General features: G+C 51.7%; 1 protein-coding gene across 2 annotated transcripts in view; it reads right to left on the bottom strand.

Annotated features, from left to right (window-relative positions):
- SETD2 (SET domain containing 2, histone lysine methyltransferase) overlaps positions 1-17045 on the bottom strand; it is a 62125-nt gene that overhangs the window by 21851 nt on the left and 23229 nt on the right. For both annotated transcript variants that reach the window (XM_040067785.2, XM_040067775.2), the window contains exons 7-13: positions 16444-16521; positions 16104-16201; positions 14329-14455; positions 12897-13031; positions 12079-12207; positions 9954-10616; positions 135-183 (exon numbers count right to left, since the gene is read on the bottom strand). In XM_040067785.2, coding sequence (XP_039923719.1) covers positions 135-183; positions 9954-10616; positions 12079-12207; positions 12897-13031; positions 14329-14455; positions 16104-16201; positions 16444-16521 — 1279 coding nt within the window. The remainder of the gene's footprint in view (positions 1-134; positions 184-9953; positions 10617-12078; positions 12208-12896; positions 13032-14328; positions 14456-16103; positions 16202-16443; positions 16522-17045) is intronic.

A 17045-nucleotide genomic window follows, 5' to 3' on the forward strand; every position in this document is an offset into this window, starting at 1 on the left:
ATCCTCCCTATTCCCAGGAGCTGTTTCCCAGGAGGAGGAGGAAGAGCTGTTGGACATCCTTTGACATTCCAAACCGGGAAAATGAGGCGGCTTCACGGGAGCAGAGGAAAACGTGGGAAGAGGCGAGGACTTACCGCTGTTTTCCTTTTCTGCTTGGCTCTTCTTCGGGATGCGATAAACCTCCTGCGGAAAAGCCACGAGCAGGGTCAGAATTCCAACTGCTCCCAAAACCACCCCAAACAGCCAAGAATCGCATAAATCACACACATTTAGGAGAAACCACCAAAAAAGGGTGTCCTGAAGGAAAGTTCCGGGCTTTTTGTGGTGCTTTCCACATTATTTGCTCTGCTCAGGGTTTGATTTTTGATGGATTTCGGTGGGATTTTGGGCCAAGAGCTCTGGGCAGAGCTGTAGGGTCCTTTCACACCGGAGACATTCCATGGTTCTGTGATCCTGGCTCTGCTCCCCCTGCTCATGGACCATCCCTGAGCTCCCCACGGTCCCATTCCCACGGTGTTCCCAAGGTCTGACGTGGGAGCATCCCAAGGGAAATGAGCGGCTCTGAGCGACCCCTCGGAGCAAGGACCCGCCGGAGCTGCTGAGATCCGATGGCCCCAAGGGCAGCAAACCCCAAACCCTCTGCTCATCCAGCTCCTCCCTCAGCACAGGAGAGACCTGGAGCTGCTGGAGAGATCCAGAGGAGACCCCGGAGCTGCTGCAGGGCTGGAGCCAGGCTGGGAGCGCTGGGAATGTTCCCCTGGAGAGGAGAAGGCTCCAGGGAGAGCTCCGAGCCCCTGGCAGGGCCTGAAGGGGCTCCAGGAGAGCTGCAGAGGGGCTGGGGACAAGGGCTGGAGGGACAGGACACAGGGAATGGCTCCCACTGCCAGAGGGCAGGGCTGGATGGGAGATTGGGAAGGGATTCCTGGCTGGGCTGGAATTCCCAGAGAAGATGTGGCTGCCCCTGGATCCCTGGCAGTGCCCAGTGCCAGGTCGGACACTTGGAGCAGCCTGAGACAGTGGGAGGTGTCCCTGCCATGGCAGGGGTGGCACTGCATGATCACAAAGGTCCTGGCAGCTCCAGGTGGAGATGGCACCATGGGAAGAAGAGCTGGGAACGAGGATCAGAACTTCCCTAAAGTCCAGGTTTAGCACAACGTCCTCGTTAACCCCCCCCGGACTGGGCAGGAACAACCCTTGCCGCGACACTGGAGCCAACTGTGCGTCCCTCCAATTAAGAAATGAGGTTTATTAGCGCCTTCCCATGCCCCATTTCTTTTTTATACTGAAATATTCCAGCATTCCCAGTGTAAATCCCATTTTACCTCAGGGATGCTCATGATCCTACAGAGGTTTTACAATCCCCGACTGTCCATTCCTGACTGCTGGAAGGTTGGGGGGAAAAAAAAAAAGCTCATTTTTGTTTAATTCCAGCTTCTATCAAGCCCTTGCTCTGTTCCCTTCCCGAAGGAATCCAGTATTCCCAAGAATTCCCAGTTATTTCCAGCAGAATTTGCTGAACCCAGCTGCTTTGTGCCTGATGGAGGAGCAGCTGCATCCCCCAAAAAAACCCCATTAAATCACGAAGGAAATGCTCGGTTTAAGACAAATAAATTGTTTTGGGGAGCTGCGCTGACATTCCAGCTTTCCCTAAAATTCCTGCCCTAAAATATCCTTTCATTTAGGCCCGGGATGAGGCAGAGTGGGAAAAAAAAGATGGATTTGACTGTTCCTGAAGGCTGCTCCAGCTGGGAATTTAAAGCTTCCACGTGCTCAGAAATGTGGAGTTTACCTTGACTTGACTCTCAGATTTTACAGAATATCCTTTTTTTTTTTTTAATTAATTCCTTGAGTTTTTAAAGCTGTTTGGGAATTAATTAACGGGTGGCTCGGGGGGCTCATTAGCAACGTGTCCACCCCCAGCACTGGATGGGCTAAAAATGAGAATTTCCTTTAGCAAAAAAATTTAAAAAAAAAAAAAAAAAAAAAGGGAAGGAGAAGAAATCGTGTTGTGGTTTGTCCACAAGGCAAAACCACTTCAAAAGTGCTGCTGCTGGCTAGGGAAAAAAAAAAAAAACGGGATTTGGGCCAGGATTTTTAGGGTTTTTAAAGAGATTTTTGCTTTTCTGTGGAGCCCAAACGCAGCACGTGGAAATTGAAGCATCTACAAAAAAAGAAAGGCATTAAAATTCCCTAAAAACGCCTTTTGAAATAAAGGTGTTTTTTTTTTTTAAATTTATGCGTTTGCTGTGGGCTACAACATTCCAAATCCAGGGTTTTTTTAGATGTAATGTAAAGAAACAAAGCAACAGCTCCTTGTTTGGGGTGGGGAGGGATGCGGGATGAGCCCGTAATTATCCAGGATTTATGTATTTATAAATGATGTAATCCACAGAATGTCTGGTCATGGAATCATGGAATGGTTGGGGCTGGAAGGACCTTGAAGCTCCAGTTCCAAGCTCCACCAGGCCAGGCTGCTCCAAGCCCCATCCAGCCATAACCCATGGTTTTCATTTTATTTTCCCACAGAATTCCATAGCTCTGGATGGCTGGGATGAGTTTGGTCTTGAGGCCACCGCAGGGGTAGGTTCTGAAGCCCCAAAACCACCTTCCAAAAATGGGGTTCGAGTGGTTTTTTTCCATCTTTCCCACATCAAACTCCTAAAAATGTTCATTTTCAAAATCTTTATTTTCAGCACATCCAAAAAATCCCTCCCCAAGTCTGCCATGGCTGTTCCCAGTGGGAATGAGGAGCCACCGAGGAACGGGATCATGGATGAACTGCCCGCAGCAGAAGGACAACGCAAGTGTTGGGAAGAGCCAAACTACATCAACTTCCCAGCTCCTAAAAAAAGCTCTGTCCCATTAAAGAGAGGGATGGAGAAGTGGAAATTCCCAGGAAAAGACTCAGTGGGAAGAGGAGAGGAAAAGGAGGAGGAAGAGGAGCACCTGGAATAAGGGGACACGGCAATCCCGGCACTGCTTTGGGTTCACCAGGACGTCGGGAGAGCCCATTCCAGGATCCATCCCAACAAGCTGGCCCTAAAAAGCACAGGAAGCCCAAAATCCAAGATAATTATGAGCAGGGAGTGAGCTCCGTGCTGCTGGAGAGAAACTCCGCTCAACGGAGCCTCCAGCATCCATTCCATGTGGGAAGACGGAGGCAGCAACGGCTTTGAACCGGGAACAAACGCAGGGATTTGTCCAAATTGCTCCATGAAAAGCAGATGGTGGTCAGGCCAGGCTGGGGAAACTCCCAAGAAAAGCCGATTTTATTTTTGGAAACGGAAGCTGCTGGCTCGGAGCTGCAGAATTCCTCAATCGGCGCGGCCGCCGCTAACGGGCTCCAAATGGCTCCCGAGCTTCCAGCACAACTTTGATGGGATCGCGGGGAAAATTAAACGCAGAAGGAAAAGTGACACGAGTCTGGTCGACACAAAAAAGTGGGATTTAGGCTGTCCCAGCCTCAGGCACAACCCAGCTTTGGCTTGGGAAAGGGAAGAGAGCTGCGGGATGGAGTCACGACTCCAAGGATTCCGCAGCGGGAAGATTGGGCGGAGCCTTCCCCAAAAATCTGTCCCTCAGCTGCCAGTCATTCCTGGATTAACGATTGGATCTGATGATCTCGGAGACCTTCTCCAACCTTAATGGCTCCGTGAGTTCATCCTACGATCCTACGAACTTCTGCTGACTTGTTGAAGGAACACAACGCAACCAAATCCATCCCGTACCAGGCTGGATCCTCTCCCTCTCCCTGCAGCTCCAACGTGATCCCAAGGGATGGAGCAGAGCAAGAGAAAGGACCAACACCAGGAAATCCCTGCTCGAAGGCCTGAAAATCCCACAGCAAACCACAGCTGTTTCCCTGTTTCCCCCTGTTGTTTCCCCCGACTGCTCCTTGCTCTGAAGTTACGACAAATGATAAAATTCCTGATTTAAAGCAGGGGATGTGCGTGCCGGAGCCAGGCGCTCCAGGATGGCTTCACAGGGAAAGGGACAGGCAAGAGCAGCTCCAAGGGGCTCTACCGGGATAAACCCGAGGAGATTTGGAAAGATCGTCCCAGGGGAAGACGGAAGCTCAGCTGCCTTTGGTCACTCAAGATGTCCCATCCAGGGGAGGTTCAGGTTGGATATTGGGGAATTCCTTATGGAAAGGGTTGTCCAGCCCTGGCACAGCTGCCCAGGGCAGGGGGCAGCGCCCATCCCTGGAGGGATTTAAAAGCCCTCTGGATGTGGCACTGTTGAGGGTTAAGTTTCCTGTAGAATTTTTCCCATCCATAAGTTGCTAGGAGACTAAATACTGATAGTTAAAGGGTGCTCACCCCGGACAAAGGAAGTTGATCACTTGGTTTTGGGGGAGGGAGAAAGCTCCTGGAGAGCAGAGGGCAGAGAGCTCACTGCTCTCGGTTTTCCAGGGAGCACGGATTGGGCTACTGGTAGCTGCCTGGAGTCCACGGTTAACGGAGGAGTCTGGTCCTGGGAATTCTATCATCTGTTGGAGCGCCCAGGAATTCGGAGTTTCTTCGCTGCCCTGCTGGATTTTGGGTGAGCCCGGGTCCAGCCGCTGCGGCTTCTCCAGCACTGCCACCTCTGCCTGCCGAGGACAATCCACCGCTTCCAGCCATCAGCGCTGGAGTTTCCACCGCTTGCCCTCGGGGTTCTTGGTTCTGTTTTACTATTATTATAACTGCTGTTGTTGTTTGTCTGTCCTGTTATATTTACTAGTAAAGGATTGTTATTCCTTTCCCCATAGCTCTGACTGAAAAGTTTTTGTTTTTTTTAATCTTCCAAATTATAATAACACGGAGGGAAGGATTTAATTCCTCATTCCTAGAGAGGCCTGCCCCTCCTTAGCAGACACCTGTCTTTTAAAACAAAGACCGGCACCTGGGGACAGGGGGCAGTGGTGGCCTCGGCAGTGCTGGGGGCTGGCTGGACCCCATCATCTCTGAGGGCTTTTCCAAGCTCACCAATTCCCTGATTCCATGGTTATTAAGCTCCCAGACGGGTGCAGAAATAAATTCCCCTTTGGCGCAGGACAGGGTGAGGACTCGGCCTTGAGCTCTAAGTCACCGCAGACGCCCACAAGGCCGGAAATACCCAACTAAAACCTTTCAAACCCAAGAGTGCCTCTTCCAAAAGACTTCTCCTAAAACCAAGACCTTCTCCAAGCAGCAGGAAAAGGGATCCTCAGAGCCACAACTCCCAGCTGCCCTCTCCCAGAAGGTGAGAGCCTCCTCAGGGGCGGAGGGCGATTCCCAAATCTCGGCCCCACGTGAGGCAGAGCGGCACCAAAACGCCCTCTCTGTCCCTTGGCTCATCTCCTCGACCTCAGCCCTCGGGAGGACGTTGGGAAGAGCTTCCCAAGCTCGGCGCCGCGGTGCGTTCCGGCGATTCCGTGAGGTCTGCCGGCCGCTGCACCGCGTGCCGCCTCCAGCGCGGGCCTCTCCACGCGGACCAGCCCCTTACCTGAGCACGATCCACCCCGGAGGAACCGCGCGGGAGCGCCGGCCGTGCCCTCGGGAGGGGAATTTTCAGCCCGGGAGAAGCCACGCAGCGCTTCCCAGGAGAGCGGGAACGGCGCCCACGGAGCCCGGGCTGAAAACTCATCCCGTGGGGAATACTGTGAGTGTGTGTTGTGGCCAGCGCTCCTCATGGAGCCGGAGTGTTGGAGCCCTGGGAAGGACTTAACAAAGTCCTGTGTGTAGAGGTAGAGAAAAAAAAAAATCAAGCTCACTTAAATCCTTTCAGGCCAGGAGCTGGGATTTCCCCGGAGCGACGTCCATTGCCGGCAATGGACAGCACCAAAATAACGTCGGCATCCCCGGGTTAACAACCTCTGTCCTCCTTTCACCTATCACACTGCTCAGCTTCCCAACCATCTTCCCGGCTCTTGGCGCTATGTCCTCTCCCTTCTTCCGCACGGAGTTGGAGAAAAGGAGCCCCTTGGTCAGCTCTGGCTGCCCGGAGAAGCTGGATGGAAACGGTGGAAATCACAAGGGGGTCGTCAGCAAGGCTGGAGAGGACGGCGCTTAAGTCGCGACGTTTCCGACCCTCCCGCCCTCCCAGCCGAGGCCGGGTGTTCCACCACTCCAAAAAAAAACCCGGCTTTTCCAAAGCTTGGGTGCTCTGGGAAAGGTACCCGGGGGTGAATTATCCATCCCCCATTCCAGCTTGGATTTGTCTTTTAGATATCTGGGGAGGGATTTGGTGGCACCTTACGAGGTGAGAGTTGGACAGAGGCAGGGAGCTCCCAGAGCCACGAGAAAAGGGGACAGGATAAATTCCCAGCTCCCAGTTTTCCCTACAATCATTTTTACAAAAACCCGGCTTTTCCAAAGCTTGAGCGCGCTGGGAAAGGCACCCGGGGGTGAATTATCCATCCCCCATTCCAGCTTGGATTTGTCTTTTAGATATCTGGGGAGGGATTGGGTGGCACCTTATGAGGTGAGAGTTGGACAGAGGCAGTTAACTCGCAGAGCCACGGGAAAAGGGGACAGGATAAATTCCCAGCTCCCAGTTTTCCCTACGATCATTTTTACAAAAACCCGGCTTTTCCAAAGCTTGAGTGTGCTGGGAAGGGCACCCGGGGGTGAATTATCCATCCCCCATTCCAGCTTGGATTTGTCTTTTAGGTATCTGGGGAAGGATTTGGTGGCACCTTACGAGGCGAGAGTTGGACAGAGGCAGGGAGCTCCCAGAGCCACGAGAAAAGTCCGGGACAGGATAAATTCCCAGCTCCCAGTTTTCCCTACAATCATTTTTACAAAAACCCAGCTTTTCCAAAGCTTGAGTGCGCTGGGAAAGGCACCCAGGGGTGAATTATCCATCCCCCATTCCAGCTTGGATTTGTCTTTTAGATATCTGGGGAAAGATTTGGTGGCACCTTACGAGGTGAGAGTTGGACAGAGGCAGGGAGTTCCCAGAGCCACGGGAAAAGGGGACAGGATAAATTCCCAGCTCCCAGTTTTCCCTATGATTGTTTCTACAAAAACCCGGCTTTTCCAAAGCTTGAGCGCGCTGGGAAAGGCACCCGGGGGTGAATTATCCATCCCTCATTCCAGCTTGGATTTGTCTTTTAGATATCTGGGGAGGGATTTGGGGGCACCTTATGAGGTGAGAGTTGGACAGAGGCAGGGAGCTCCCAGAGCCACGAGAAAAGGGGACAGGATAAATTCCCAGCTCCCAGTTTTCCCTACAATCATTTTTACAAAAACCCAGCTTTTCCAAAGCTTGAGTGCGCTGGGAAAGGCACCCGGGGGTGAATTATCCATCCCCCATTCCAGCTTGGATTTGTCTTTTAGATATCCAGGGAGGGATTTGGTGGCACCTTATGAGGTGAGAGTTGGACAGAGGCAGGTAACTCCCAGAGCCACGAGAAAAGGGGACAGGATAAATTCCCAGCTCCCAGTTTTCCCTACGATCGTTTTTACAGGAAAGAAACGAGTTGTCACAGCCCTGTGTCACGATCCTGCTTTTTTGGGGTGGATTTTTTTCTCTGCTGGGATTACTCCAAGCTCGTGAGATCCAACCCCATCCCTACACCACGACCTGAGGTTCATTAGTAAATACACGGAGAGGATGAGACTCCACATCTAAAATATGGGAATGTGTCGGGACCCCACGGTCCGACCACAGCTTCAACAAAACTCTGGAGATTCCCGAGCTGAGCTTCTCCGAGCTCCAAAGAAAACGCAAATCCCGGGGATAAAATGACACCGTTGGATCAAATTTGGTCTCAAACCAATGTTTTGGGGGAGTTTTGTGAAATTTCGCACATTTTATTAATATTTTGTCCTTTTCTCTGTGCTGCTCCGTGTACGTGAGCGTGGAAGGGAACACAGCTATTCCAAAAGGAGCAGCTGGGTCTGGATACCCAAAACAAACCTCCAAAGCAGACCAGGACTAAGGCCTGACGTGACTTTCGGTTTAAAACAGGTTGGACTCCATCTTGGAGGTCTTTCCCGACCTTAACAATTCTCTCGGCAAGGATGGAAAAGGAGTTTTCCCAATTTTGCCACAAATCCAACCCGGCGGTGTCGCTTCCAGAGGAAAACCACACCAAGAGTCTGCAAATTCAAATCTGGTACACGATCAGATCCACTTGGAAAAAAGGAAGGAAAACATCAAGCCACAACCCAGCCTCCCTACAGAAACGTGTTTTGCCTCACTTCTTCCCCCTCCAAGATTTGTGTCCCAAATTATTGAGCCCCAAATCCGTGAATGTTCAGGAGTACCTGAAACTCCTGAAAAATTCAGGCTTAAAACTCGGAATTCAGAGCTAAAATGTCCCTGAATTCTCCTGGGAATCTCTGCTCTTCTAAACCCCGGTGTCTGCAGCTCCAGAACTGGCACAAGCAAAGCTTAAGGTGAGGTCTCCTTCACCTGCACGGGTGCCGCAGCACAATTAGCACCCATCATTTTAATTAACCCTCTTCCAATCATTACTCGTTATCAGAGTCAACGGGTAAATAAACTCCTCAGCTCCACGACGCACCAGAAAACAAAAATCTGCTTAAAACTGCTCCCAGGAATTAAAGCTGGGCTGGTGGTTGTTGAAGAGGAGGGCAGAAGAGACTCCAAGTGCCACCGAGCCCACGGGAAGCTGGAATTTGCAGCAGTGCCTTCGATTCCTGCTGGATCCTCAGGAATCACTGGCTTTGGAGTTGTTAAAGAGGCTCCCAGCCCTCCCGCCCTCAGACGGAAGGGATATGAAATAATAACGTGGAATGCCATCCCACAGGAGCAGCAGATCGGCCGAGAGCTTCCCAAAGAACCCCACGGAATGACTCCAGTGTTGAGCGGAGAGTGAGAGCCACAGAACCACGGAATGGTTTGGGATGAGGAGGGACCTTAAAGGATCATCCAGGGCCACCCCCTGCCACGGCAGGGACACCTCCCACCGTCACAGGCTGCTCCAAGCTCCAACCTGGCCCTGGGCACTTCCAGGGATCCAGGGGCAGCCACAGCTTCTCTGGGAATCCATTCCAGGGCCTCCTCAACCTCACAGGAGGAATTAATTCTTCCTTAACCACTGTTCTAAACCTTTCCTCTTTTAGTTTAGTTACTGGAATGTCACCCTATGTCCCATCAAAAAGCAGCTGCTGGCTGCAGATCCCACCTGTGGGACAGGGACACGATTCCAGAGGACACAGGGAGCCACCAAGCCCTTCTCCTGAAGAGGTTTTCTGCTCCAGAAGACCTCAATGGGAGTGAAGCCACTGAAGCCCCCAAGTAACGCCCAAATCTGGGCATTTCCAACTGCAAACGCCCTGGGACTGATCCAACACCGCCTTTGAGAGGACTTGGTGTGGCCAACAGACCCTTCCCTGGAGGCTCCACACAGTGGAGGTGAAGAGAAGGAGGAGGAGGAGGAGGAGGAGAAGGAGAAGGAGGAGAAGCTGGGCACATTAGGATAACTGAATTCAGAGAATCCCAGAACCTTAAGGATGATCCAAACTCACTCCTTGTCATGGGCATGGGCACCTTCCACTACCCCAGGCTGCTCCAAGCCCTGTCCAGCCTTGGACATTCCCAGGGATGAGGCATTTAGGAGCAGCCTCGAACACTTCCAAGGATGGAATTCAGGAGCAGACAGTCCATCGATCTGTTCCAACACTTCCACTCAAACCGCTCACGGGAATCTGAATCCCTCAGAGCTGCCCTTTCCCTGGACACTCTGAGGAAGGAGGGATGGCCGAGGCGTCCCTGTGCGCCCGACCCCAGCCAGCTGCTGGTGCATTCCATCAACACACACCCGGACGTTCCTCAGGTCACACCCAGGGCACTTGGCACCGGAGGATTTATACAAGAAAGCGCTTTTTGCGTAGGAAAGGTTATTCAGTCCCCAAACGTTGACCAAAAGACACCAAACCAGCCCCGTCTGCACCACGCCACCACCAACTCCACGTTTTCCTCAGCTCCAGCTGCTGGAGCTGCGCGGAGCCGCCTCTTACCTTGAGCTCTTTCCAGCTGTCGAGCAGCCTGGTGGCCAAGTCGCTCACATCCACGATTTTATCCGTCTGCTCCTGGCTCCTCTCGCTCTCCACGTCGGAAACTCCTTCCTCTTCATCCTGCGACGGCGTTTCCATGGCCATGGGCTCCTCCAGCTTCGCTCCATTGCTCTCCTTGACCTCCGCCTCGGGCTCGGCCTCCATCTCCGCAGCCTGGGCTTTGCTGCTCTCCACCGCCGCCTCCGCAGCAGTTTTGATGTCCTGCTGCTGCTGCTGCTGCTGCTGCTGCTGCTGCTGCTCCTCCACCACCTCCACTGGAGCTGCCTCCAGCTGCTCCAGGTCCTCCTTGCCCTCCTTCCCTTCCAGCTCGCTGGTGGTGTCCGAGATGGCGCTGTCCATGCTGTTCTCGCTGATGATCTTCAGCCTGCGGAACACCAGCTTCTTGGGGGTGTCGGCGTCGCCCTCCACGCCCTGCTTGGCCAGGAGCTCCGGGGTGTTGAGCGGGGTGTGCGCCCGGGACGTGTTCTCGCTGGAGTATCCGTCGCCCTCGCTGAGCTGCGGCACGGCCGTCTTGGTCTGGGCCCAGCGCTGGATGACGGGCAGCACCTTGCTCTCCTCCAGCATGTTCTTGGTAGGGATGGGCAGCAGCTCCAGGGTCCTCATGATCTGAAAGGGCAAGGAAAAGCAGGGGGCTGTCAGAGAGCCGGCGGGATTTTAAAGCTGGAAATCGTTCGCTTTCCTCGGGATGAATTGATTCCGGAATGTCGGGGCGGTCACGGGGTCGCGGAATGGGTGGGGTGGGAAGGGATCTCAAGGATCATCCATTCCACACCCTCCCACTATCCCAGGCTGCTCCAAGCCCTGTCCAGCCTGGCCTTGGACATTTCCAGGGATGGGAAGTGCACAACCTCTCTGGACAATCCGTGCTGGGACCTCGTCACCCTCACAGCCCAGAATTCCTTCCTAATATCCCATCCAAAATCCAAACATCTGATCTAACGATGGTCACGGGTCATGGGTTGAGGGGATTTTGGGAAGAACTTCTCCATGGAAAGGGCTGTTAAACACTGGAACGGGCTGCCCAGGGAGGAGGTGGAGTCCCCAGATCACTCATGGAAAACTGAAACATTCCAGTTCCAATTTAGATTGCCGGGATCTCAAAATCCCTGTGCTCCAGCACGGAATAACCAGCAACAGCAACAGCCTTCAAGTCTGGCTCATGGAATCTGCCTCAGGAATCTAAGGAAAACCACAGGAGCAAATTCCTTCCATTTATTAAGGATCTGCCTGAGGGCAGAAGTTTCAGGCCTGGAGTTCTGAGGCACCTGAGGTTGTTTTCCACGAACGCTTGGCACGGATTTGTGTTTAAAAAAACAGAAGGAAAAGAAAATCCTCATGATCCCGAGCATTCAGCCAAAAGCCTTTTCCCCAAAAAAGGGCTGGCCAGTGTTACCCTGGTTTTTCTGAGCTTTTTGATTTTCTTAAATGGAGTCAGATCTTTTTAGTTATTGTACAATATTAAGAGCAGTTTTCTACCTTTCCCACAGATGTAACATAAACAAATCCTTTGTTTTTCATTCTCTGTCCTTTGTTTGCATATTTCTAACCTGAAAACAATTGTAACTGACAATTGCTCTGGCCACTGAGGCTGAGGGGTGGAAACCCCAAAAAGCCAATCTTCTGCTAGACCCACAAATGTATAAAAAGTAAGAAATAAACAAAGGGGCTCTCTTCTCTCCGCTCTCTCAGTGGGGAGCTGGATCGGAAGGACCTCTGTGAAAATCTCTTGTCTGCGTGTGACTGCTTTGTGTGTCTTGGTGACAGGCCAGCCCTGGCACAGGCCGGAGTCCCCACTCCTGCAGGGATTCTAGTGGATGTGGCACTCGGGGACGAGGGTGAGCGCTGGCCTCGGCGGCGCTGGGGAATGGCTGGACTCGGTCTTTTCCCACCCCGAGGATCCCGTGAGAGCTCCCAGCCCCAGGGAATCACTGACCTCCGAGGATCCCGTGAGAGCTCCCAGCCCCAGGGAATCACTGACCTCCGAGGATCCCGTGAGAGCTCCCAGCCCCAGGGAATCACTGACCTCCGAGGATCCCGTGAGAGCTCCCAGCCCCAGGGAATCACTGACCTCCAGCTGCAGCTTCAGGTTGTTGGCGGTGCTTCCTCTGCCGTCGCCCAGCTCCGTCATCCAGATCCAGAGCAGGGACAAGCCGTGGCACTCCAGGAAGGACTTGAGGCAGGACTGCGAGTGCGTGTTCTGCAGAGCCAAACCGGGAAGAGTCAGAGACCTCCAGGCAAAAACACGGAAAACCGCTCCACTGGGATCACGGTCAAAGCCGTGGCAGAGCCAGGACTCAGCACCTGAGCTGGTCCAATGTTACCCTGGTTTTTCTGAGGTTTTTTATTAGCCTTTTGATTTTCATAAATGGAGTCAGATCTTTTAGTTACTGTACAATATTAGAGCAGTTTTTCTACCTTTCCCACAGAAGTAATATAAACAAATCCTTTGTTTTTCATTCTCTGTCCTTTGTTTGCATATTTCTAACCTGAAAACAATTGTAACTGACAATTCGTCTGGCCACTGAGGCTGAGGGGTGGAAACCCCAAAAAGCCAATCTTCTGCTAGACCCACAAATGTATAAAAGTAAAAGAATAAACAAAGGGGTCTCTTCTCTCCGCTCTTTCAGCTGGGAGCTGGATCAGAGGAACCTCTGCGAAAATCTCTTGTCTGCGTGTGATTGCTTTGTGTGTCTCGGTGACAGTCCAACCTGATTTGAGCGGCTGGAACCGCTGGGATTTGGAGCAGGGATCCAGCAGCAGGACCATTCCAACCACTACAGCTCGCAAATAACGAGGAATTAATCCAAAAGGTGAAGGATCCTGGAAAAGGGCAGGACCCGCCTCCCACGTTCCCTCTCTTCCTCCCCTTCCCAGGCTGCTCCTCACCTGGATGAGCTTGAGGCAGGTGAGTTTCTGCTCCAGGGTTTCGATGCGGACCATGAGGCGGGACAAGCTCAGCACCTGGTTTTTATCCGAGAGACCCTCCCCGTTCTCCAGCAGCGCCTCCAGCTCCCCATCCACCTGCACAGCCGAAGGAAAACAACCTCGGGATCAGGCCAGGGAATTCCCTGGGTCCCACCTCCGTTTTCCCTAAGGAACGGCGCCTTTCAGCTCCGCTGGAAATTCCCCTCCCGGTCCTGAGTTTGTCTTTTCAGGCAGGAAAACAAACTAAGAAAATCATCTTTAACTTTTTCTTCTTTGTGTTCTGAATTGTGTAAATTCTTCATAAATTCGTAAAGGTTGACGGATTACGAACTGCAACAGATTTATAATCCTGACAACCGGAGATTCCCGTTCCGTACGGACACTGGAATATCGCCCTCTCATTTAGTGACTAATTAGTGTTTTAAAACAACACCCTATAAATGATTTAGGAACTCGTTCTTGGCTTCCTCACCCTCTATAAATGATTCAGGAATGGTTTCTTGGTTTCCTCACTCTCTGACACAGCAAATAAAAAGGAAACCGGCATTTTTAAACTTCCCCAAAGATTTAGGGATAAATCTTCTCCATAGGAAGAGAGGTTTGTCTCGTCAAGGATGGAATAATTACAATTTATAGCAATTAAAGAAGAGCCTGTGTGGGTTCTTGCAGAATATTTCACCCAGAAAAATAAAAATTCCTCTCGCTCTGCGTTCTCTGCACTTTTTCCACATGGTGTGAACCCACCCCTGCAATTCCATGTTTTGTCTCTAAAATTCCACTTTCCAAGCTGGAGATGGAAAAACTCTGCCCTTGGAGCTGCCAAATTCCAGGAGGTGCCCTCAACGGTGAAGCCAAATATTGCTCATCTTTCATCAAAGTCTAAAAACCATGGAAAGCAACCCAAATTTTTAAACCCACGCGGGATTTACGGTTGGGGTTTAGTTATGGGTGAGCAAACACTGGACCAGGGAAAAGTCACTCTGTGGTGGGACTTGAACTAGGAGAAAGGAGGTAGGGATTTAACCGAAGATCCGAGAAAACACAAATCTTGAGGGGCCTCGTGAAAACGAAACCACTGGAGTTGGAAAAGACCTCCAAGGTCATCCATCCAACCTTTACTGACACATCCATGGGAAAGACTGAACCCTGAGGGCACCAGGAGTCATCTCCTCCCAAAGGAACAGTGTCGGGATGAGAGGAAACGGCCCGGAGCTGCGCCAGGGCAGGCTCAGGCCGGACGCTGGGGGAATTCCCTCATGGAAAGGGCTGGAGGTGACGGAATCCCCGTTCCTGGAGGGGTTTAAAGCCACGTGGAGGCGGCACCTGGGGACGTGGGGAATGGCTGGGCTCTATCCCGGAGGGATTTCCCGGCCTTGGGCGAGCCAAAACTCACCGAGTCCTTTTTCCGGGAGCGTTCCTTCTTCATCTTCCCTCCGGCGGCGCGGATGCTGACCCTGTTCTCCCCGCCCAGGTAGCCCCGGCAGTTGGAGGAGCCACAGAAACATTTCTGGGCCTCTTTGCTGTTGGGGAGGACACAAAGGGAGCTCCAGCAGCAGCTCCACCCCTCCCACGGCCACCTCTCCACCTTGGGGAGCCGGGAACGGGAAGGGCTCTGCGTGGAAAAGCCGCTGAAAATCCAAATGAAGTCTCTATTCCCAACGCAGCTCCCACGATCCCGAGCTGGGGCAGCTGGAAAGCCAAGCCTGCCTCACCCCCAGGCTCTCCACAGGTCAAGGATCAGGAACCAAGGGAGGAAAAGCTGGAGCTGGTGGGGCTGACAACTCCTTATCCCACATGGCCATCAATATCCTAACTTTCCTAAGGAGTTTGTCCCCAGGAATTAGGAAAAGCTTGCGTTTCATAGCATTTTACAGCTCTTATAGTGAATTTTAGAGCTCAAAAGAGGATAAAGAATGAGCTCGGGGATTCATGGGAGCAGCAAAATCCACACGGAAAATCTTGGTTTGGATGTTCAGCCACGAACAACAAATACAACATACGTAGCAAACGTAATAAAAAACCAAAATAAATAACAAAAATAATAAATGCCATAAATATAATTCCCAAAGAATACTTCTACCAAGCCTCTGCATTCCCCACTTGACACACCACCCATTTTAAACTCCATTCCACAATTTCTTGGGAAAATGGTAGGGTTTTGTTTTAAATACGTGGAATCCACCGGCTCTGCAGCGGTTAGAAACAGGGAAGCTCAATTCCAGGAACTTCTAGGAAGGAGGAATAATCTTAAAATGCAACTAAAAACTCATCCCTGCTTACAGGAAGGGCCTGGAGAAGGATCCAGAAGGAAAAGGGAGGGATATTCCTCAAGTTATCCTTGACCAAACAGTAATGGAGGAATCTTAGGCTCAGGTTTAGCAAAAGGGATCCGAATTCCAGGCTGGAGCTTTCCCTGCAGCCCTGGGTTAGCCCAGGAAGAGGGGATGTGTTATCCAGGGGGTTTTACAGCTCCTCAGGTACTTGCTAAGCCATAAAACAAGAGCGGGAAAGGAAGAACAGGAATTCTTGAGGAATATTGCAAAGTCTGGAGCTGGGCTAATTAATAACCAGACAGGAAGAAGCAGGGGAGATAATTATCTGGGAAAAGGAATAGGAATAGTGGGAAAGAGGAAAGAGCACGGAATTCCTGCGGCAGGAATTCCAAGTGTTCCTCATCTCCTGAGCCTAAAAACCGGACACCCTCGGTCCTGCAAGCAGCACCAAAATTAACTACACGGGGAAAGATCAGCCTTCAGCCAGGGATGGTTCTCCTGCCACTCCACATGCAAAAATCAGATTAATCATCTTTAATTCCATCTCTGAGTAATGACTTCTCTTACTGGTGTGGAGAATTTTGGAGGGACGTGCTGCATGAATTTATCTAACTGCTCAGGACCCACCCACAAAGAGCCTGCAACAATTTAACCCAAACAAATTGGATTTATCTATCCAAATCCCGTCATCAGCTTTGACTGATGACGGGATTCGGACAGATAAATCCATCAGAGAGACGGAATTACACCGAGTTTTTAAGGACGAGTCCGTGCACGTTGGTTCTTGTGCTGATAACGACCCCGCCTGGTCGCCCCAACGCACTCAATAAATGATTAATGAAGCAATTAAGGGACCCCTCGGGGCTGAAGGAGAGGGGGCAGACGTGGGACGTACCCGTATCTCTGGAACTGGTAATCGAAGGTCAGCTCCGAGCCCGACGGGACCAGCTTGGTGGTGAAAAACCCAACCCGCAGCTGCCCGTTCACCGTCCACTGCGGGGGGAAAGAAAAAAAAGACGCCAGGAATTATCCCAGGTTTGCTTTTCCCCTGAGGAACGCCGGGAAAGCAGCGCTGAGGGGTTTGAAAGCGGGCGAAGCGCCCCGGTTCAAATCCAGCTGTTCCCACGTCACTGATAGAACAGCGAGGGGAATTCCCAAAGGGAAGAGGGAAAACGACTTGGCTCCGAGCTCTCCGGAGGGAGGAGCAGCTGGGTTTGACGCAGGTTTTTTTTTACCTTTTGGGTCTCACAGTTCGGCTCGCAGCTGTGGTTCATGAAGCGGGAGCAGTTTCCTTTCTGGGTGGCGTCGATGATCTGAGAGGGGAAGAAGAAATCCAGGGAAAACGCTCATTCCTTGGAAGGGGGGAGCGGCTACAAACGCGACCCACGCGGGAATCATCCCCTTTCCCGCTCCTCATTTGACATTTCCCATCTTTATTTCACAGACTGGGGTGTGTCAGGATGTTAATTCCCCCCAAAATGAGCACTTTGGTACACGGCTCCTCACTTTTCAGCGCTCTCCAGTCGGATGCAGATCCTGGGTTTTGTTTCTGATACAGCCACGAGGGGCTGGGACAGTGAATTTTCCCCCCACACGTCTCATGCTCCAAGGGAAAAGTCATCCCAGAAATAAAAACTCCTTTTAAACTCTTTTGTGACACTTCAAATCACACAACAATCCCAAAAATCCTTATTTTAGGAGCAAAAACACCCAGGAAAAACCACTCTGAGTATTTTTTTTTTTTTAGCTCCTTTTCTCCCAAGCTCCCCACACCCAAAAAATCCCAACAGGAGAGACAAGGAGAACAAGAGATGGAATTTCTGCTCGTCCCCCCTGT

This window comes from Hirundo rustica, chromosome 1 (genome assembly GCF_015227805.2).
Source record: "Hirundo rustica isolate bHirRus1 chromosome 1, bHirRus1.pri.v3, whole genome shotgun sequence".
Taxonomy (NCBI): Eukaryota; Metazoa; Chordata; class Aves; order Passeriformes; family Hirundinidae; genus Hirundo; species Hirundo rustica.